We start from the raw sequence: 23,201 nt of genomic DNA on the forward strand, positions 1-23,201 counted from the left end.
GAGGAGTGGACCAACATTCCACAGGCCACAATCAACAACCTGATCAACTCTATGTGAAGGAGATGTGTGAGGCAAATGGTGGTCATACCAGATACTGACTGGTTTCTGGACCTCCACGGACCCCATCGATACAGTAAAACTGCACATTTTCGACATTGTTGAGGAGAGCATCAACATTCTCTGTTGAAGCTACTTGCCTTGATTTGGGATGATTTTTGATTAAAGAATAAACCATAGTAAATAGCTATCAAGGTAGTACCACACTTCGGCAACTACTGACCTTGTTTTATACGGTCTATGCTACACACGCAAATTCCATCATGTCAGACGAGAGTGAGACACTCTACCCACATCCGAAAAAAGTTAGCTCACCAGGGAGGGAGTTTTTTGGATCCTGTAAAAAAGACAGGGTGTTGGTAGACATCCCAGTCTGCAGGACGTGCCCTGAACAGTGACCACAAAAGGGGGGGAAAAAACACAATCCTGTTCACCCAAATTTGCCTTCACATCCTGCAGATGTCCCTACGGCAGAGAGTAAGTTGCAGTTTGTTTTTTGTTAGCCCTGACACCGGAAACATTTAGGTTACAGTAAGGTCTTAGCTAGTTGTGTTGTTAAGTTAATAAAGCTAAGTTATCATGAATTGACAGTATTTTGACATCATCAAAGAAACAAGAGAGAGAGCCATGGATTCAGGGGTCAGCTCCATAATATCATTATCGTGAATTCTTTTGGCCATGATAATTGTGTAGTGAAAATCTGATGTTGTGACAGCCCAAATGTCAGGTGGTGTGCTGCCATGCTCTGTCTTTCGTTGATAATTTCAAACCGCCTTCCTTCCTTCATTCCTTCCTTTCTTCAAAAACACATTTTCTCATTGCAATTACAAATAAATACCAGGTGTATTATGCTGTCTACTATCCTTGTTGACACATGCATGTGTCTATCCACATAACATGTTTGCTAATGTTGGCTAAATCTAGAGGTTAGCTATAAAAAGACGTTATTGTCTCCTCTACTTAATGCAAAATTATGATTCTGAATATTCATATCTAACAAAGTTGTATAGCATAAAATGTAAAGTGCGAATGTTTTACTTTTGGAGTTGAAATAATAGGAAAATTGTGCTCTCTGCAGATTAGCGTGACCATGACCACATGTGAACAGGAGGTTGATCACAAAGAACAAAAAGTCACACAAAGTGGCTATTTGATTTTTGAGATTGAGCCTCTAGTGTTGGAGTAATAAACAGTGTGATAACTTACACATGTGACAACTTACCCCGCTCCCCCCTACAATATTGGCTTACAAAGTGCAGCGGAGTAGAAGTATTAAGTATCATAAAATGGAAATACTCAAGAAAGGTACAAGTACCTCAACATTGTACTTATGTATAATCCTTGAGTAAATGTACTTCATTACACCCACCTCTGGTTGATGATTCTACATGCCTTCAGACTGATGCATGAAAAATCACATAGAGGCTAAACTAGACCTGCAAAATGTCAAGGAGACAATAAACTTTCATTTAAGGGCAAATGTTATTTACTGCCTGTTGTATTTACTTTGTAACACGTGTTTAGATTAGTGCTCCATGAATAACCAGTAAGATTATATTACAGTACCTGACCCTGTGCGCATAGTGATAGTGATTACAGCACCTGACCCTGTGCGCATAGTGATAGTGATTACAGCACCTGGCCCTGTGCGCATAGCGATAGTGATCTGATAACTGTTATAGCAAGTCCTTTCAGGTCATGTCTTGATCTACAGAGCTGTTATTGAGGTATATGTATCGGAGTGTCTTTGTTGTTTTCACAGCTTTTTAAAAAGGAGAAAATGGATTCGTGCCTATTTCTCATCCAGATTGTGTGTCGCAACACTAACCACTGTAGTTTATGGTTATAAGAAAGTCATCCCTGCCTGTGGCCATCAAACTCTTTAACTCCTCCCACAGCGTGTCAGACACTCGTACTCTTTAGTCTTTATCTTGACCTTGTAAGTGCTATATTTGACTTGTGTGCAATAATCGCTGTTACAATATTTGACTAATGTCAATACTCTGATTTACTCTGTCCAAATACTGCAATTTTTAAAGATTTAATCCATTCAATCTCTACACATTATCAGTACTGCTTGCTAACTATTATTATTTTTATTTCTTTAATGCCTTTTTTTTGGCAAAGTGAGCAACTTTAACTCAACAAGTCCCCCTCAGGGATCAAGAAAGTATTTATGATTAGGATTTTGATTGCTCAGAAAATGCTTTGGATAATAGGAGGTTATGAGAACACACTGACAAACTACAGGTTCTGTGATGATAGCTAAAACAAGACATACAGCTTCAAGATGACGCATAAAAATATTGTCCAGCTATTGATAAAAAATGAATTATTTCAGTCACATGCTATCTGGTCTTTGCATCTGATTGGCTATATCAAAACTTAGGAGAGGTCAGGCTGTAACATTATTTTCACAAATGTATAAAATCCACTTGAAAGCCTTCTGTCTTGTCTTTGTGCATATAATGCAATATGAAGTGCAGCACATATTTAGTTAAATGGTAGCTATAGTAGGCCTATGTGGAAATCGGCACTGTTGACACAATTGTGACAGTTGTCAGAAGTATTTTAAACATCACTTTGTCAGATGAAATCATCAGATTGTAACCTCCATGAGACAGGTGAAGCATGTTAATCATAACACATAATAATGTGCTGTTGCGGTTCTTTTCCTCAAACAAATTAGCCAAAACCACAAAACTTCGGGGTCCTGGCCCAGCTGGGCTTTCCTATATTTTAGTTATCTTCATCATAATTTTGTATCTTTCCTTCAGAGTTAATTTCACTTGGACAACAATGCAAATGTTTTACAGTCACCACAATTGCTTCAGTTACAGTAACACACCACCTCTGACTTGTCCACATGAGATCAAGTCTATTCCTTCCTATTAAAGTTCAAGCACTAAGCTGAGCACAAGGGACTTATATGTTAAGTCATGAAACATATTTTCTACCTTTTGATTTTCACTACAACTTGTATTAACACTGAGATCATCCTTACTAATCCATGGCGTTGATATTTTAGTGGATATCTAATTGCTGAGTCATAGGAAGCTGATTGTTTACGAAGCTTAATAATTGTTCCTGTGATATTCCTATGATGTCCAGAGCACTTTCCTCCAATGTTTTAGATAATAATAAACGCTCGTTCACTTCAACACGTCATCCAAGTTACAGTATCCAGTGTCTACAAGCACAAAGTCAAACTGCACTTTCTGTACTTTTAGATCTCCTTCGCGAGTAAACTCATTAAACCTACCGTTTAAAGCTGAGACGTGTCGGTTTATTCTGTGGCAAAAGAAACCCTTGGCTTTGGCTCCTTTCGCCCTGGTTGTGAAATAAAAGGAAGTCCAGCTGTGATCAACAGGCGGCAGCTTCTGCACCTGAACTAAAGCGCCTCCCTCATCCTCCAGGCGGCGCGTTTTGGAGAGCTTGGCGCGCACTTATCCTCAAAATGTGAACTCGATTGATCGTTAATCCTCAAACCTCCGACATAAACACAAAAGTCACACATCCTCTGTTCACATGAGTGGACAAAAGAAGGAACGTACTGTGGAGACGCACCTCTCCTGGGTTTTTGCGCGCGCAGTGACTCCTCCCTCAGGTTGAATGGGAGCCATCAGCAGCTCTCAGCTGTCCGAACTGTGTGGCTGTGTAACCTGCAGGCAAGGCAAGGCATGTTTATTTGTATAGCACATTTCAACAACAAAATTTTAAACAATCACATTAAATCAGGGTAAAACAGGACAGTAAAAGTTACAGTGCAGTGTACAATCAGGGTTAAAAGCTTTAAATGGAAAATAAAAACAGGCTGAGGGGTTGAGCAAATAATTGAGTTACAATTATTCTGAAAAAAGAATAAACAGAGAAGTGTACTTAATCTACTCTCTCTAGCTAGTCTGTACTCGGGTCCACAGCAATCTTTGGGTCCACTGACACTCCAAAAACCCTCGGACACTACAGAGAAACCTGGACATGTCTGTCAGCAGGCCACTTTGATCCAGTTATACTCTGGACCCACCTGTACGTTTACAGGTGGACAGAGAGTCCTGCAAATCACTCAGGCGCAAGATTTAAGACCACTTCCTTCACTCTGTTCAATCTCACTCTCATTATCTTTTCGCTCAATAACCTACTCATTTCTCACCATGTAAATATTTAATTAAAAGCAATGGTAAAAAGAAAAGTCTTCAGTCTTAATTTAAAAGAACTGACAGTTTCAGCAGACCTGCAGTTATCTGGGAGTTTGTTCCAGATATACGGAGCATAATAACTGAACGCTGCTTCTCCTTGTTTAGATTTGACTCTGGGGACAGAAAGCAGACCTGCCCCAGACGACCTGAGAGAGGTCTGGATGGTTCGTAACGAAGCAGAAGATCAGAAATGTATTTTGGCCATTTAGTGCTTTATAAACTAACAGCAGGATTTTGAAATCAATTCTTTGACATACAGGAAGCCAATGTAAAGACCTCAGAACTGGAGTGATGTGATCCACTTTTTTGGTCTTAGTGAGGACTCGAGCAGGGGCGAATTTAGGGATCTAACAGCCTGAATGTCTGCCATTCTCTCTCCATCCGCACCAACCTCCAGCCACAGCTGGAATATACTGCTAATCTCAAAAAGATTTCTCAATCATTGGATAAATTTAATGAATATGAACAACCTTTCAACCTTTTGTCTGAGCAGTTTATTCTGAATTATGACAATAGGACTGAAGAGAGAAAAGCTACACAGGAAAGTACAATATACATAACGTTGCTGTTAATATTTGATTATGAATAAGATTTGTTTGTTTCTTTCAGTTCACATCTCACATCCACTGCAACATTTAATATATCTTCCCCACCCTCATTATAATTTTTATGTGCATTTGGTGAAGTTTTTCTTATGTTGTAGAAACAGTGAAGACAGATTTGTCACTTGAAGCTATATGAATAAAAACTTCTCATCCACTCGCTGCAGTAGCAGTCAGCCACCTCTTCCTTTATTTACCTCTGCATGAGTTAGATGAGTGAAATGTTTTACTTTTTTAACAAAAACAAACACCAAGCTTGACAATAGATCAGATGTTTGCATTAAAACCTGCAGTGTGAATGTAGTCTTAGAAACACTTTATGCTTCAGTTATCTCGTAACAGTGAAATGTAATTCTGAAACTAGCAGCTAAACAAAGTGTGAACCTCAGTAGACCTTCTAAGTCTACTGAGGTTTCAGTAGAAAGCAATTATGACAAACATGAAAAAACTTTTTTTATAAAGTGGCCAGTATCTCCACACCCTGATGTTTTACCCTGCAAGCACTGACAAAGCCTGTTTATATTTTAGGGCTTGATAAAGATATCATTGTTGTATTTATGGCCATGAAACAATATAGCTTTGTTTCAGTATTTGAGACACCATGGAGAACTGAAAAAACCCATCTGATTTTACATTATGACTCAGTCACTGCCTTTAATATTAATGGGTACAACTCTGTGTTATAGAACATTGTTATATACAGTATATTACACCACAGTAATGTCGGAGCATAAACTTGTTGGGTTAAAAGTGCAATCCTGTGGCTCCAAAGCAGAAATGTGACCTGTACCGGGTTTATATGGTACAAACTTTACTGAGTTTTTTTATTAAGTCGCTATCTGCTTTTATTGCACATAAGCGTAATCCACCTCGGATCTAATGAAGCCTCCTACCTGAACACAGTCACAGAAAAAGAAGCCATTTCACTATTTATTTATTTACCAACATGCACAATAAGTATTCACTTACAGGAAGTGGTGTACCCCACTGGATAGATGTGGAAAGTATTTACTAACTGCATGTCTTGGATCGGTTTTTCCCTAGCAAGGACCACACAGTCAACAGGTGTGATTAAATGATTTACTGATGATCGAAACAGAAGATGTACGAGACTTGCGGTTGCCGAAGAGACATTCGAAAGCGTTGTGGGGAAGCTACGATAGGGAAATCCGCCGTAGCACCGGGGCACGACGGACCCCCTTATAACCCTATGGAAGAGGAAGAAGATCAGGAGGCAGGACAGAGAAAGGGGTGGTAGGGGACGGATGCAGGATACGTGTGGGTATTTATGGAAATGCTGGCGATGACGTGGCTGTTGTGTGGTCCCGCTCCTGAAACTCTGCTAATTAGCACCACTAAAATGATATATAATGATAGGTTGTGCTGATGTCCTGCAGGCTTTTGTTCCTCTTAAAGACTGATGGGCCATGCCTCACCTGTACGTCTACCTGACACCAGGTGGGCTCAGGACTGGATGATGACACCTCTGTCTTAAAGGAACAGGAAGCTCTAAACACTTTTCAGCTGCCTGATAAGGCCTCTCAATGCCGTAACAGGCCAGCCTTTATCAGTCTAAACTGGACTTTGTAAGCTTTACTTGAGCTAAATGCTTATGTTACCTTGCTAACATTTTAGGTATCAGTAGTATGCTTCGATTATCTGCAATCGCTCCCTGAACACATTGAAAGTTATATCATCCTAGTCAAACCTCTGACATCAAACTGCTGTGTTCATTTGAAAGATTTTTGCTCCATTGTACAATCCAAAAATCCTGCTTTAAACTTCTTAATTGCAAAGACTCTGAAAACCTTTATTCAATGACCTTATCGTCCCCTTATCTTAAAAGGCCAGTGCTGCATTTTTTTGCCGCTGTGATCAGAGAGGAACATTCATTCTATCAGAGGAGGACAGCAAAAGGGTCGCTCTGATGTAATAAAACAGTCCAGCACTTTCAATTATGGCAGATTTGAACATGTCTAAATGCATGTGTATGGTGATCATATCTTGTACACTATTTCGTTTCTGAGTCTGTAGGCAGGTGCAGAAGCCACATTGGATCCCTTCTGGCATATACAGATCTGAACCACTCCCACTTGTGTGTGAGTAGAGAGCTGGAGTTGGTCGGTCGTCTCTCAGTCAGAGCCACGCCCCATTGTTTCTCTGCTGTTTGAGTTTTAGGTGCGGTGGACGATTCTGTCGATGCTCTCCTGGATATCAGCCATCTTCTTCAGCACCTGGTTGACTTTGGCTTCATCAAACTCCAGACACACAAACTCTGAGTCCTGAGAGAGAGAGACATTATATTACAACACATTCACACTCCCATTTAGAGTACAGACATTCAGTTTATTAGCTTTGATAGCGATGTGGCCCTAGTGATGTCAGTGTCAGATGGTTGGCCAGTCAAACATTTTAGTCCTGAGAGAGACGAGGCTTTTGTTGTACTGTAGCTATCAAAATGACAGTAAGACAGAGGGTTAAAGGGAGTAAAGGGATTTGTTCAAGATGGTGCTTAAAAACAAAACTGCAGTTTGGCCCACTTATCAGCCCAGTTGGCAGTTGGAGCTGCAGCAGTGGGTGTGACAGACAGCTCATGGAAGATTTGAAGTAAATAGTCTGTACTTGAATAAGAGCCTTTCTAATCTTGCCACCATCGTTCCTGTACCTAAAAAGTCTGCAGTGTCCAGTCTGAACGACCACCACCCTGTAGCTCTCACCCCCATTCTGATGAAGTGCTTTGAGAAACTGGTTCTTCAGCACATAAAGAACAACATCCCAGCCAGCCTGGACCCTCACCAGTTTTCTTTCAGAACCAACAGATCCACAGAGGATGCCATCTCCACTGCCCTCACACACCTTGAGAAAAACAACACCTACATCAGAATGCTGTTTGTGGATTTCAGCTCAGTGCTCAGCCCCCTCCAGTTCACGCTGTACACCCACGACTGCATCCCCCGACATGAAAAGGACTCCATTGTGAAGTTTGCGGATGACAGCAACATCATCAGCCGGATTTCACATAACGATGAGATTTCATATCGGGAGGAAATTCATAATCTTGCAGAGTGGTGCTCAGAGAACAACTTACTGCTCAACATCAGCAAAACCAAGGAGTGATTGTTGATTTTAGGAAGAAGGAGATAAAGATACACATTCCTGTCTACATTAGTGAAGCTGAGGCAGAGCAGGTGAATAGTTTCAGGTTTCTGGGAATCAGCATCACAGAGAACCTGACACGCTCGTCTCACATCTCCACGCTGGTGAAGAAAGCTCAGAAACGACCGTTTCAGCACTGCTCCAGTGATAATGGTTCATTTATGTTAACAGCTAATTCGGTATATATTTCTAATGGTGCCAACAAATATATAATAAAACAATTGGGCTCAGGTCGTAGCTAACTAACTGACTCCATGTCAACATTAGGCCTGAACAATTTGAATAAATAGAACATAGTTGTGATTATTTTGACTGATATTACAATTGCGATATAATCTGTGATATTATGGGGAATGATCCTTATTCTCATTTTCATTGAAAAAGATATTACCCTCCTTATACCCAGTGTCCTCATATGGGAACTTTAGGTTTAGGACTCCCTGCACTGTACACTTCATTCTGCTTAACTTAGACCTTTTGTCCTCATTAGGGGGCAGTTGCCTGTGCCCTCTAGGGTACACGGTTTACAAATTTGCACAGCCATGTTCTGTTGAAATTAACAGTCTACTATATTACACATCGGTAACATTATTGTGTTATATAGTAAAATAAACCCAATGTCGTCATATGAGGACATCAACTTTTTTTTTTAAAGTACTTCCTGTTCCTGAAAAATGCACACAGAATTATGGTGCGATTTCTGCAAGGATCAAACAAAGATGTTTTATTAAGTCTGTAGAATATGACGCGTAGGCCAGCACATCTCTGCAGCACGACAGTATTCAATTTAAAAATGGCATTTTGACACACAATCTCTGCCTTTAACAAATATTGCAGTGATTTGAAAATTGCAGTAGGTCATATTGTGATTTCAAAACAATTTCAATAAACTGTTCAGCCCTAGACAACATTATCTCCTGACTGCGTCGCACAGCGTCAGACTTTGAGAACTTGGATAGTTTGAATACAGCAGAACAAACTCCTGCCACTGACCAGCACTGTGTTAATTACATGCTACTTAAAAATGAATGAAGTCTGGTTCAGCTGTAATCTGAGGGTATTGGATCTGCCCTCATTATTGTATCCTGTAATTGTTTACCATGACATTGTGATCCTTCTCCTGGTTACCACGGACACAGCTATTGTCTGTATGCATCGCCTATTGCTCGGTTAGAGGCACATCCCTTAGCACCGAGCACGAGACGTGTAGGCGTGCGGCGATATAAAAACTTTATTATGATGTACTGTAGTGTGTTCTCAGACAGACTGATGTATTAGGCCGAGCACGACAAGCTGATTCAGGTGGCGAGAAGCTGTGAATTACCCTTTCAGTGATATTTATAACACAAAAAATCTTTTGGATTTGGATTCCAATACATAGTTGTAACATAACAGAGCTGCAACTAATGATCATTTCCATTAACAATTAGTCTCTAGATTATTTTCTCAGTTAATTGTTGTCTACATTTGTCAGAAAATAGAGGGGGGAAATAGTAAAATATTAATGCTCATCACAAAGAGGCTAAAGTAACATCCTCAAATTGCTTGTTTTGTCCAACAAACAGTCAAAAACCTAAAATCTTCAATTTAGTTTTTACAAGTAGTATAAAATAAGGAGACGCAGGAGAAGTTTGGCATCATAAATAAGATTAAAATAAACGGTAATACATTTTCTATTTATAAACAAATGGATCAATCAACTAATCATTTCATCAGAGAACATACTAATGCAAATGGAAATCAAATGAAAATGAAAACACGTTGGCCTAATTTCCAGTCTGACGTTCGAGAAAAGCAGGTTCCTCCACACGGATGAAGGGCATCGTCTCATCCCTCGCCACCGGCAGGGATTTAAGAGTTAAGGTCACCTTGTTGGTTAATGTTACACGTTCCTTCTGTTGGCTATAATTAGATTTAATTTGGATGCACTAATGATTGCATGTTTATCCTACAGTATAATACAGCGGAGTGGCAGCATGCTGCTTTAGTCTGCTGACCTACTTTCTCTGAGCCGTGGGACCTGCAGATTGGCTCACATTCAGAGAGAACAGGGACAAGACAGACGCTTCAAGGACAAACTGTCATCAGGAACACATCACAATGACAACTCCGCACCAGCTTTCAGAATGAAAAGCCCATAAAACTCCCAAACAATTCAGTCCACCCTCTAAAATATTTACAAGCCCAAATATAGGAGTGTTCACGCATCCTTATCTTGATCTCATCTTAATTTTACTGATTACTGAGTTACTGATCAGTGAATGGGAATAAGCACAACAACAGGCCAGTTTTAGTACTGTTGCTTCAGGTGCCACGATGGAGCAGTGCAAGCCAAATGTTTGTCAGTGTTGGCGTGCCCACCTGCTCTGCTGTGCTGCGCAAATCTCATGTACAGATGTATGTGTAAGCTATCAGACTCTGACCATCAGCACTGACCAAACCGGCACTAAGTTCAGTCAGGTTCTTTTCTAGAACGTGGAATCATTGCCGTTTTATCTGGCCTATGTAATATTGTGGACTATGGGCCAGATATCCTAAAGGTTTGCGTGAGTAAAAACGTGTGCTAACTTGATATCACCATCAAATAACACGTAAGCTGATCTACTAACAGTGTGCACGCACAATGAAGTATATCAAAAGTGCAAAATAGCACCTGTTGTTCATGTACTACTTAATGAATATGCAATTTGGGGTGTTCCAGTTTCATTGTGCAAAGTAGTGGGAGGGTAACATGCCAACACATTTATTTACTGCACGCAATGTGATCTAACAAGCCTACAAGCGATTTCATGTGAGTGCAACAGCATCTGGATTTAATATGTTGGAAAAGAAGGTGCAAACCGCCAAGTGTTGCAGAGATGGCTGCTGTTATTGTTGCCAGAAGGAGACACAGCCGTAATGAAAGAAGTCGTAGAGAAATTAACAATATTAGATGATTCTATATCCAATATATAGAAATACAAATATTTTATTTATTCAATGAACTATTTGAATTGAATTGCTTGTTGTATTTTCCTTTAGCTTTGGCGATACTGTTGTATTAATATTCATGCCAATAAAGCAAATTTTGTTTCTTTTCTCCGTGAGATGGAAGAATTTAGAAAATTGCGTGGCGCTGCAGAGATCCCCCAGCTGCAGTAGTATGTGGATCACACGTAAAATTCATCCAGCCAGAGGGAACGATCACCAGCTGTTCACAGTCCGGTCCTAATAGCGACACCACTCATTGTAGGTATCGGTGAGGTGAATGGTTGGCTGGATAAAAATGCTTTCCTTACAACGTGTGAATTACTGAGGAAGTCAGCCCACTGGGTTAAAGCGTCGCTGCTACAAGTAGAAATGTCTAGAGGGCATCCTTGCTGCTGATGTGAGTGTCAGTGCTGCAGGTAAAAACATGATCAGTAGAGGAGCTTTTGTTTTTGGCGCAGGTAGAAAACATTCCTGCACAGAACAGAAGCCACAGCAGAAAAACCAGCCCAGTGACAAACAGGATGAACTCTCCAGACAGCCAGGTTAATTTAGGCGTCGCCGATCATGTCTTAAGCAAGAATGAGGCAAGCTGACCCCTGACCTCTGCTGGTGGTCAACATGCCCAAAATATCTACATTTTACACACACACACACACACACACACACACACACACACACACACACACACATGTTCTCTCAGACAACAGTGCATAATCTCTTTGGGACATCTGGGCCCATAGCGTCTATAGCATTTTACAAACCAAACAATAAAAATGTAATTTCAAATGATTTTTCCAGACAAACATTTAACTCCATCATAAACTTAAAAATAGAAGAACATTATATGAGGTAAACAATTCGTAGACCTCACCAATCATCCACAGCACAGCCTGAAAATAAAATCCACCTACGTGATCCAGGTCTTAGATTGTTTAAGGTGTCTGAGCGCATTAACCGGACCGCACCAGGTGAAGTCATCAGTATGGATTTGGGTATTTTATACTACAACAGAAGCCCACATTTTGATTTGGAAGGACTGTGGCTTGCTTCTTTTATACAGTCAATGGTTGGAAACAATTAGAAGTGGAATAAAAGATGAGAGACTTGCAGAGGAGCCAACGCTTAACCCCCCCCCCCTCTGGAGCTGAACTGGACATAATGGATGAAAAATCATACAAGAACAAAATAAGACAACAATATATCTGAATGAAACAAATGCTCTTCACCTACATGAACTGCACACAGCCTCTAAACAAACAGGCAGGTAGCTACAACGGCTAATCCAAGGAGATACTTACTGTATTTACTCTTGGTTGTTCTCAGAGACGAATGTTTGAAATGGCTGCCTACAGATATACATAGTTATGCTAGAGTCCACGTTTCCTGAATCTCTACAATTGAAATGGCGAGCACAAGTTCCTATGACCCATAATCAGAATGAACACAACCACCGGGATGCTGTGAAATATCAACTAGGGGCCTTTATTTACCTCAGAGGCAGAGAGAACCAGGCCTTTATGTGGTAAATAAAGGCTTTAGAAACAGGGTTTGTATTTATTTCCCTAGCTCCCTAGTTAGTGAAAACTCAAAAATTCCTCCACGTTTACCCTTTGTTGTGATAGGTCCTGAAGAATATCCACAGCACATGAACTGCATGTCTTTCGTTTCCCAGGATGATGTTAAGCTGCACCATGAATAAATCTAAACTCTTCTCCAGAATGGTTTTGTTTAAAGTCTTGCAGCCTTCCTCTGATGTAAAAATAAGAAAGAAGTGTTAAGTTTTGCTGACGGTAGCTTAACATCGTTAAAAAAAAAGAAAAAAAAAACAGAAACTCAGCTGCAATTTCATTTAGCTGACACTGTTATCCAAAGACACTTAGAATTACTGTATATGTCAGAGGTCGCACTGGAGCAACAAGGCCACAGCAAAGGCATAATATAAAACCCTAGTGAGTTGCGTTATGTGAAACGTAGGATGTCTTTGGAGCTACAAGTGACTAAAAGTCAGGATATCTTGGGCTCTGCAGATTCAATTTTCTCTTGCAAGTGTTCCAGACATTAGGCTGTGTGATACATTTCATGACTAAAGTACATGAATGTACTGAAATCACAAGGCACATTGAACATAATTTCATGGAATCATTTCTCGCCACTTTCTGAGTAAAAATAAGGCAGAGCTGCAGTGTTTCTGGTTAATGGCACTGTGCTGGGAAGGTGACAGTTTTGTTTCAGGTGCCTGTGTGATGTCACAGGGCAGTTATAAATGCTGTGTTCCAGACCGGTCGGAACTGGGAAATTTCCAAATTGAAAAAGTGTTTTAATTGCAGGGTGGTGCATGACGCTAAATGTAAACAACAAACATGGCTGACTGTGGCAAACTTTCTTTGGCAGGTTTATGCACAGTTAAACCCTCAGCAATTGGTGATATTTAAAGCAAATGTAAACACTGTATTTGTATAGCGCCTTTCTAGTCTTTGCGACAACTCAAAGCGCTTTTACACTACATCTGCATTCACACACTGAGTCTAAGTGCTCAAACAGAAACTAACATTCACACACATTCACACACTGGCGGAACAGCTGCCATGGGCAATTTGGGTCCAGTATCTTGCCCAAGGATACTTCAACATGCAGCCTGGAGCCAGGGATTGAAGCGCCGACCTTCCGGATTAACGGGCAACCTGCTCCATCTCCTGAGCCACAGCTGCAGTAAAGGATGGACATTTTATTAAAAATAAGTGATTTATATACGTAACTTGTTAACTGTGTATCCTTCTAGCTACATCAGTTGGTAATCCTCAAAGTTTCATGGTATATTTCCAAATGTTTTCACATTTCTGGGCATTTTTAACATTTTCCTGAATATCTTTTGGGCAGAGAAGATGACATTCAGAGATTGTTTACTGTAACCACCTACCTAATAACGTTGCTAAAATATTTCTATATTTCTACATTAATTTACATGCAGAACAAGTTTTACTATTTGATACTAATATGTATTATTTCAAGTTAATACTTTCCTTTGCCTTTTAGTTTATGGTTTACCATATACACTGTGTGCTTCCATGGGAGCAGCCATTGTTGTGTGACGTCATTCGGCTGCTACTCGGGAAGTCGGGGTACATATCGTTTCTCCGAGTTCTTTTTCTAGTTGGAGGTTGGAAATTTCCCAGTTCCGAGTTGCCTGGAACGCAGCAAAAGTCACAGCTGACGGACTGTTAGCCTAGCATGCTAATACAACATAAACCATCTGGATGAGACATTCATAGAAATCCATAGATGAAAAGAAATGAAAGAGTAGGGCTGGAAAAGGGGTGAAAATTTGCTTGTCCACCCAGGAGTCATGTTTACATCACTGCCAATTGGAGCTGGAGCTAATAAATAACCATGACTACTGCAAAGGCCCACCCACAGCACTGCGTTTTGTTTTAAAACAGAGACCATTTGCTACGTTTGCCCCTCCTGTCCAGACTACAACAGCGAAAACGAAGACCTAAAACGGAGAAGTTTGAAAACGCTGCCCACCCTGTTTGGACGACTTTAGAAACGATTACGCAGATGCTCACGTTTGGCTCTCTGATTGGGTCTCATAAGTCATGCAAAGCAGAAACACGGTGCTACTGACAAGAGTTTTTGATTTGGGATTTTTATTAACTGTACCGTGCAAATAACACGCCGTATTTACTTTGCGACGACTCCCAGTCGGTTTTCCGCCGCCACAGTCGCTTTTAACTCCTGTGTTACATCCAGAAACATTTCCAGCTTGTTATTTGGTCCGTGAAAAAAAAAAAATGATGTAGCAGTGGATAAGACACATGCCGCTGGTGTGAGAGATCCGGGTTGGAATCCACTGTGACGCACCAATGGTCCCCTGAGCAAGACACTTAACCCCAAGTTGCTCCAGAGGCCTCTGACATATATAGCAATTGGAAGTCGCTTTGGATAAAAGCATCAGCCAAATGAATAAATGTACTCAAAAAAGGCACTTTCCTTACAACAACTAACAACTGAAATCAAACGGGAAAGCTGCAGCTTAACAGCACAGAATGGTTTGGCTTGTTTGTGGCTTGCAAGTTTGTCCGCTCTCCTCAGCTTCACTTTCACTATATCAATTCAAAATAACTTTAACGGGTCAGTGACACTGACTCCTACGCTAACGGCACAAAAATCAAAATTCATTCTTTGAATGAACAGCTGCTGCTTGTTGTTGACACTAATCATTTTACAGCCTGGATCCTCTCGGGGTTTGCTTGAAATGGTTAACTTTAAACAACCAAATTCAGTTTTTCACTCAAATTATTTTACCTGATTACCTTTACAGGCCAAAATAATCAACATTAATTAGAGGTGGTTCTTCAATTCTAGTTTGATGGTACACAGCCTGTGCAGCTAATTAGGATCTAGTGCAGCAGAAACAGGAAGACATTGACTTTCAGTCTGACATTTGAAGATGAAGTTGATAATGTGTAAAGACTAAACACTGTTCATACAAAAGGCATTCAAAACCCCAAACAATCTCTACCATACACATGAAGTACTACTGACCTGCTCTATTCATTTCAAATAAGGTCACACATTAACAGTAGCACTGCCTATTATCCTCTGGGAGAGGCTCTGAAACTGTTTTCAGCCCAGGACCCAGATAGAGTAAATTTAGCCTTCTCATGGGACCTGGGTTTATTAAGAGACCAGCAATCCAGAGCCAAGTATCCTGCCATACCCAAAACCAGTGCATGCCTGTGCATGCCTGTGCTGTTTGGCTTAGAGGTAGAAAGACCTTTCACCAGTCCAAACCATTATAAAAAGGAAAGACAGCAATGTCCACAAACACTACCAAATGTCTCCTCAATGGCTGTTTGAGCCCATCAATAAAATCAATAAATCAAATCAATAAAAATGATGTTAAAAAATTCTTAAAAGCTGTAACTGTAACTTATTTTTGTGCCATTCACGTGGGCAGGGACAGCCGGCTCGGACAGAGAGGGACTTTTAATAAATGCTCTTTCGGTGGACTGAATGGGCTGCCATCGTGGACACATCAATGGCAGTGATCAATCAATTCTATCTTTATTTCCCAGCCTCTCCATTTCTATTGCTGCACTGTACACAGAGCACACAGGAAACATTAGTGTCCATGTTGACATCTTTAAGTATTCGTTTTGTATATATTTTGTCCCATGAACACTACTGTTTTGATTATGTAAAACCTTTATATAGTGAGGAACTGAGAAACTGTGTCCCAGTTAAAGAGAACTCACATTTATTTCAGTCTGTTAGTAGTTATATTACATATTTGTCTGACCTTTTAGGTAAATGTTTAATGTTGACTGCTGCTGTTGTTCTCTTGAGCAAAATTCTCCAGAAGTTGTCTCTAGCTGGTCGGTACCCAGCATTAATGTGTGAAGCTGGATCAGCATCAGAGTCTCACCTGACCGGCTCTGCCAAGCTCCAGCTCCATCAGGGCGACCGGGCCGCTGTGAGCCGCATCCCCCCGGCTGGCTGCAGTCTGGAGGTCCACCCTCCAGGAGAGGCCCCTGAGGCCGGGCTCCCAGCGGCTCTGAGCCAGCAAGCTCTCCCTCACCCGGACCCGCTGGCTCTTCCAGAAGCGAGAGAGGGCAGCGGCCTGTTCGGCAGTCACCCCGCTGCTGCCCTGCCTCTTGGTCTGCGCCGTGAGGAAGGCCTCCAGCTGGGCATGGTCCATGTCTGCCGTGGCAATAGACTGAGAAATGGAGGAAAAGGAGGATGAGGAGGATCAGCTGCACCACAAAGCTGGAGTTCTGCAGCTCTACAGTCATAGCAGGAGCATTAAGAGATACCACGGTCAGGATTTATTCTTCAAAATGACACAAGCCAGTCACTGTTTTCTACCAACTACAGCCGTGTTTCGACCAAAGGAACTATACCAAGGAACTAGGAACCTTTGGAGGAACCCTGCCCTGATGGAGCTGGAGCTTGGCAGAGCCGGACAGGTAAGGAAGCTTGTTAAAATCACGTTCCTCTGAAGGTCAGGCGACACAGGCGTGAGTCCTGCAGCTGATCTGCAGCTCTTATCAGTTGGAAATATTTTAATGACCTTCCAAACTGGCGCTTTCTCTGTGCTGGAGTTATTTTAAGAACTTTATCCAGTTTGTGTCTCTCCATTATACTCCCACACAAAAAAGCTGCTTTATTGGTCAAGCACAGCCTGTAGTTTGTCATTATATTCCAGTCAAACCTGATGTTCATTTATAAATGTTGCTCATGAATGGTGGTTAGAAATAATGATGCCTGTGCATTGCTGTGTACAGCCAGGCCTACAGCCTACGCCAGCTGGTTAATTTGCCTAATCTTCGCAGGTCTTTAGACATCGTTCTTCTTCTTCATATTTATTGTAGAACCAAATGCAACCAAATGAACCAGATTGCACAGAGATATATACAGAAAATAAGTGTTATGAGTGTCAGCACAAACTTTAATCAACAACTTCAGTTCAGAAAAAACATTGTCCGTAAACAACACCAAAAATGACTGTTATCACCATTTTGTTTTAGTATGTTTGGCTGTTTTATATATATATTCCACAAATATATTAATATAAAATAATCAAGCTGCACATTATCTCACTGTTGCTCTTTGTGCTCTGTGCATTTTAACTGTAATGTATGCTTTTTCGCAATAGTGTTCAACCATTTTCTATTACGTCTCCTTATGTTGTGAGAATATTTTCATGTGTCCTGGAAAGTTTCTAATTTAATTGTGTCACTTTTACTTGATTAAATAAAGGAAAAATTAGAAAAAGTGATTCTTATTTTGTGATTTACATTAATCATTTTACACCTGAAGTGTGAACAGCACTGGAGCCAGGCTGATAACCTGATTAACAGGTATGATAGTGCCCCCTGCTGGCAACAGGGGAGACACACAGGAGCAGACTAATTACTGGAAACACATCAGTTTGATCGCTTGATTAACATTAAAGACAGTCTATTTGGGATTTACATACATGGGTTATTACCTGATATTTACCAGAAAACCTTAACAAATAAAAATATTTTACCAACTGTTGGTTAAACTTTACTTCTGGCAGCATCTTGTTCTTTCACTCCATCTGTGATTTTTTTTTTTTTTTTTTTTTACATTAAACTATTCCTGTGTTACTACTAATCCTGCTTTGGTTATAATGACATTAAGGCATAAGAGACAAAAATGAGTCACTGTCACAAATTTTTCAGGCTGTAATTTCAGAGACGCTTCAGCTACAGCTTCTGCAAAATGTAAAGTAAACATTGCCAGTTGACATTTATTAACTTATCACTTATCTCCACTAAAAGATAAAATAGTTTTTAGTTTGCTTCGTTTTCGTTCATAGAAAAAGGCTCGTATTTCTGCTTTGTTACTTCCAGGATGAAGGTGTTTTATTACCTTTAGCAGGCCTTTCATTTTCTCATGCAGAGCCTTGAACTCCTCCTCCGACAGCTCGGGGTAGAGCTCATCTTTCAGCAGCTCCTCTGTGATTTCGGTGTTGTTATAATATACTTTCTGAGCTATTCCGTTCAACAGTCCGCTCAAAGACTTCGCTACTTCTACATCCGCCATGTTTCCTGGTCACATGAAGCTGACGGATCGTATCACGTGAAGCCCGCCCCATTGCGGCATTGTGGGATTTGTAGTTCTTTTATTTGGTAGTCCAGACTCATCTACGGCGTTTTGCTGCCTTCCAGGGCCGTGCAGAGACCTTTGGAAGGGCAGGTGCTCAAAGTATAAAAGGGGCACATGGAACAAGGACTTAAATAGGGCTGTTCTCAAAATATCGATACAGAAATATATTGTTATGTAATCCTTGATTATATGTGTATACAGATGCTTCTGTATCGATACATCAACAAATGCTGTGACACAGGGAAACACAGGGAATACCCAGATCTAGTTTTAATACACGGTGGGCTGACATAACTTACAGAGAACAGTTGCTGTTGAGGGATTGCTAGGGTTGTTGCTGCTGCTGCTGCTTTGGTTGCTGCTGATACTACTGGAGGTGATCTGTGACTAGATTTATTATAACAAACATAGAAGATACATAAACTGATGAAACAAATATGTGACCATGACAAGATGTAAAGATTGCAGACAGTATTTGGGACCGGCTCACTGTGACTGACCTGCTGTAGCTGCAGCCGCTGCCTAGGCTGGCTGCTACGAGAAAATAAGAGGGAGACGCTCACAGAGACTGTTGCACACCAAGAGCTGCAGGGAGAGGAAATAAGATACCAGGTTCAAAAAAGTGTGGGAAATAATCTGGGAAGGAAACAGTACTGGGAGAAAGGACTAGGTTAGCCAAGGCAGGGGTAAGAGTGAGACAAATCTATAGACAGGTGTGTGTGTGTGTGTGTGTGTGTGTGTGGGCAATATTGTGATAATGATTTTATATGTTGCATTGTGAATCTGAGATATATATTGGATTTTGAGTGACTAATCATAAATCTAAAAATATATGTGTGTGTTCTTTCTGTTGGCCCATAATAACCATGACAGAGCAGCATTTACCTTTCACATTAACATTTCATACCTTTTTCTGAAATCTAATAGGGCTATTTCTTCTTCAATGTCAGGAATATTATTTATTTTATATTGACACTGACATTATTAAATGTATTTCCAGTTATTTAGTTCATATAATAGGTTTGCTATCTATTCAAATACTGTTCTGATTTAAATGATCGTTTGAAAAAGGGCTGATAAGTAGGCTATAATTCGGGGGAATAAGTAATAAACCTGTTTTACCAAAGTTGCTATAATTATTTTAAGGTACACTACGTTTTTAATTAAATTACTGTAATAATCCTAGTTGAAGTGAAAGGTTTTTAGTCAAATTATAAAAAAAATACCAGACCTCACGACGCCCGTGAAACTTTTCTCCCTCAAACAGCAAGAACGAAGTGAACAGAGCAACTTTAGTTTATCTGTGTGTAGAAGCAACTTTAGCTGTCGGCACAGTGTTAGTCAGCAGATAAACTTACTTCTACTGGCGACACGCAGCAATATACAACTACTGTGCTGCTCTCTTTGCATCTTTCTTGTAAAATACATCCAACAACCCACAACAAGCACGTTGAGGCAAACCCCTCTTACCTGCAGAATCGCAGGTGTCCTGCAGGCAGAGCTGCTGAATCACTAACGGTGTGTGAACGGGAGGGCTCGTCACGGATGAGGTCATCAGGTGAAAGGTCATAATGTGGGTCATTTTATTTACTTCAAAATTATTTTTACTAATAGTTTGATTTTGCAGGCCTTCACAAAAGGACCTTTACAAATTTAAAAATTAATTAAATTTGTCATTGACAAAAGGGCACTTTGGGCATCAAAGGGCAAAAGGGCAGGTGCTCAAGCACCCATAGCACCCTCCTCTGCACGTGCATGCTGCCTTCCACAGTTTGCTGTACACATCATAGTTCATGAATTTGTCTATATCATCTGTTTTTCTTTTCTTTTTCACCCTTTTAAAATTGAATTTCAATGTCTTTTTTTATTTCCCTCTAATGCTCTCATGTTCTCAATTGCCTTGCTGTTTAAATGAGCTCTAAAAACTAAACTAGCCTTGCCTTTTTAATCCAGTCTTATGTAGATGTTCCATCAGTTTCTTCATTTGGTTCCAGCTGTCCTAATTCAGTGTGTAGATTAAAACCAGTTTCTTCAGTTGCTCCCAAGTCCCTGAACACTTTCCTCCTTTGACGAGAGAACTTTTTGCAATGGGCTAGTACAAGCTTAGATGTTTCCTTATCTCCACATTTGCATTTTCCTTCAGGATGTTTACCAATCAGAGCCCACAGTGCCCAAACCTCATCTCTCTCTTTGCATTAAAAAGTGCATTTTTTTCCTTTCTCTTAAATTCTCTGAACTTAGAAATATGTGCTCCACTTCCTTTTGAGTGGTTGAATTCCTCTATGTGACTTAACATGAGTTATTAGTAAGTATGTGTTAATACCTGGGTTCAGAAAGGTATGGCTGTATTTTATTTGAAACGTTCACTTAGATGAAGAAAACAAGACACAGGCGAATTCATTACGGAAGTGTTTTATTTTGTCTTTTGTACGGTTTGTACTGGCAAGCCTTGCTATAAAACAAATTCAAGCCAAACCTTAAAAACCGTCACAGGTCATTTGACAACACTTAGTCTACATTTGTTAGAAGATATTTTGAATGGGGGTAAAATACGTGTGGCTGTTATACACGTTTCAAATGTTATTGAACGAATGGATCACATTCTGATAGTGAAACGAGTCATTTCACTCGGGTTGTGACTGTGCCATTAAAGAGACAGGAGCATCTACAGCTTGTTTCAGACAAGCGGCAACCTCCGGCTCTCACTTCCGATACCAATGTGGAAGTATCTGAAACTGCAATTCATCGAGTGGCCACTTGAGGCTGTCTGCGGTGTATTTCACATTGCCACCCCTAATTACTGCCACATGTTAAAATGCCCAACTTTACAGCAGAATAAAACATGTTTACAGCCTGGTTCAAAAAATGGTTTTAGTGCATATTGCTAAGTTTGCCCTTCGTGACAACTGTGAGGGGGGTACATTTTTTTTATAACTCACCTGTTTAAATTATATTAAGCCTTAAACTTGGTGAGTGAAATTCCTGTATTTTATTTATGTGTTAACATTTAACAGGTATCGCTGTCGGCATATAGCTTGTTAGCTTAACATTAGCTCGTTACGCGAATTAGCCCTTAGTGTAAACAACGTTATGTAAGTTAGTGTGTTCTAACCGCAGCTTTTAATGAGTCAAAGACAAGTCAGCAAGAAGGGAGAAGCCAAAATGTAACATTATTAGATTAACCTTAGTGTTAGACATTAGGGTGATAATGCTTTGAAGAAAAGGCGTCTGTGTGAAGTTGTAAGTAAAGGCTCAGCTCTCAGTTAGCTGCCGTTATGTTAATGGTAACTTTTACTGACGGGCGATGTGAAATTTTTCTACGTCCTGTAACGGAATCACTGTTCAGTTAGATACCAGTCAGATACTATTGTAAGTGGCTGCACCTGATCCCAAAGGACACGAAGGGTTTAAAGGTAGAGAGCCGAGGGGGGAGCGGCTGTGGAGTTCTGCCTGAAACTGTCACACCGAGGAGCACCGATGCAACTATTTGAGCTAGCTGTCTCTCCCGAGGAGAGCCGTGCACCTCCAAGTGTAACGTTACTGTTTGAAAACGATAACGTTGTACTGTTCTTTGTGGGGTTCATCAGTGGGGATGATGGATTCGAAGTACATATTAAAGGCAGTTTAGAGTCATCAATAAGTTATTACACTTAGTAGATGTAGCGTTCCTTGAGATTCAGCAAACAATCTGATGTGATAACTGCATTTGATCAGCGACGTTTCTGATAAGGATCTTAAGAGGTGGATGCATAATTCGTTATGCCTACAGACAGGTGGCTGGGCTGTAACTAGGGCGATGGTTTAGTTAAGGCGAGAAATTAGGTGTGTGCGAGCTGCCTGAGTTTGTTTGGTGGGTTAGAATTTGCCAAAATAGGTAGTACAGTTCAATAAGAAATATACAATAAGATCCTTACAATAAACGTTCAATAAGATCTAGTTATTGCACAGTGTCCAGCAGCAAACTGTATATTGCACATATTAGTAAACATTGCCACCCCTAATTACTGCCACATGCCAGAGGTTATCATGCTGAGGCGATCTCAGAGTTGAGTAGCTTTATGGCTCTTTGGAAGCTGCTCAACTGTCTACCCATTGTTGTCTTTACAGGTGCCAGAGGAGCTGATTACAGAACCCTCCAGATGTGATTAGCTGTGTCCAGCTCAGGAGAGAACAGCTCCAGCTTCCAGCTCTTCAGCTCCTGCTTTTCTTTTTACTCACAACACCTGAACACTACTGATGTGAAATTATGACACTGGGTTCTATCATTATAATAACTCTTACAACACATTTCAAGTCATACAAAACTACTTTTACTTTTGTAGCCTTTTAATATTGATGTTTTCATGAATGCAAGACAAGAGTTTAATTTATTATATATATATATATATATATATATATATATAACCTATTGCTTTTGTATTAGGAATACTTTGTTATACAGTGTATCAAACTAATTATACATAATAAAATCATCCTTCATTCATCATCAGTTTCATATTTTAATTTTAAATAGTATTATAGTTAACAGCTGTAAATGAAAATATTAAGATGTTATTTATAGGCTAACATTTTGCATATATGT

General features: G+C 40.3%; 2 protein-coding genes across 3 annotated transcripts in view; both read right to left on the reverse strand.

Annotated features, from left to right (window-relative positions):
• b3gnt2a (UDP-GlcNAc:betaGal beta-1,3-N-acetylglucosaminyltransferase 2a) overlaps nucleotides 1–3,686 on the reverse strand; it is a 12,684-nt gene extending 8,998 nt beyond the window's left edge. The window contains exon 1 of one of the 2 annotated variants that reach the window (XM_046049411.1): nucleotides 3,612–3,686. The gene's annotated coding sequence lies outside the window, so the exon portion shown is untranslated. Of the gene's footprint in view, nucleotides 1–3,319; nucleotides 3,553–3,611 lie in introns of those variants that run through there. The other variant, XM_046049403.1, reaches the window with a different exon arrangement.
• A 2,086-nt stretch (nucleotides 3,687–5,772) lies between these two features.
• On the reverse strand, nucleotides 5,773–18,587 carry commd1 (copper metabolism (Murr1) domain containing 1). The gene is made up of 3 exons (XM_046047088.1): nucleotides 18,383–18,587; nucleotides 16,410–16,700; nucleotides 5,773–7,137 (listed from the first exon to the last, which is right to left on the reverse strand). The coding sequence occupies exons 1-3, from the start codon at nucleotides 18,554–18,556 to the stop codon at nucleotides 7,030–7,032; spliced, it is 573 nt and encodes a 190-aa protein (XP_045903044.1). The 5' UTR covers nucleotides 18,557–18,587; the 3' UTR covers nucleotides 5,773–7,029.
• Nucleotides 18,588–23,201: the final 4,614 nt, after the last annotated feature.

Source organism: Micropterus dolomieu, linkage group LG01 (genome assembly GCF_021292245.1).
Source record: "Micropterus dolomieu isolate WLL.071019.BEF.003 ecotype Adirondacks linkage group LG01, ASM2129224v1, whole genome shotgun sequence".
Taxonomy (NCBI): domain Eukaryota; kingdom Metazoa; phylum Chordata; class Actinopteri; order Centrarchiformes; family Centrarchidae; genus Micropterus; species Micropterus dolomieu.

What these genes read in the sequence shown, in the direction of transcription:
- commd1 (XM_046047088.1), bottom strand. Translation starts at nt 18,556, where the DNA reads ATGGCGGATGTAGAAGTAGCGAAGTCTTTGAGCGGACTGTTGAACGGA. An exon ending in AAATGAAAGGCCTGCTAAAG is followed by an intron (nt 16,701 to 18,382) that starts GTAATAAAACAC and finishes TCCATTTCTCAG; the next exon opens with TCTATTGCCACGGCAGACAT. An exon ending in AGCTTGGCAGAGCCGGTCAG is followed by an intron (nt 7,138 to 16,409) that starts GTGAGACTCTGA and finishes TCTCTCTCTCAG; the next exon opens with GACTCAGAGTTTGTGTGTCT.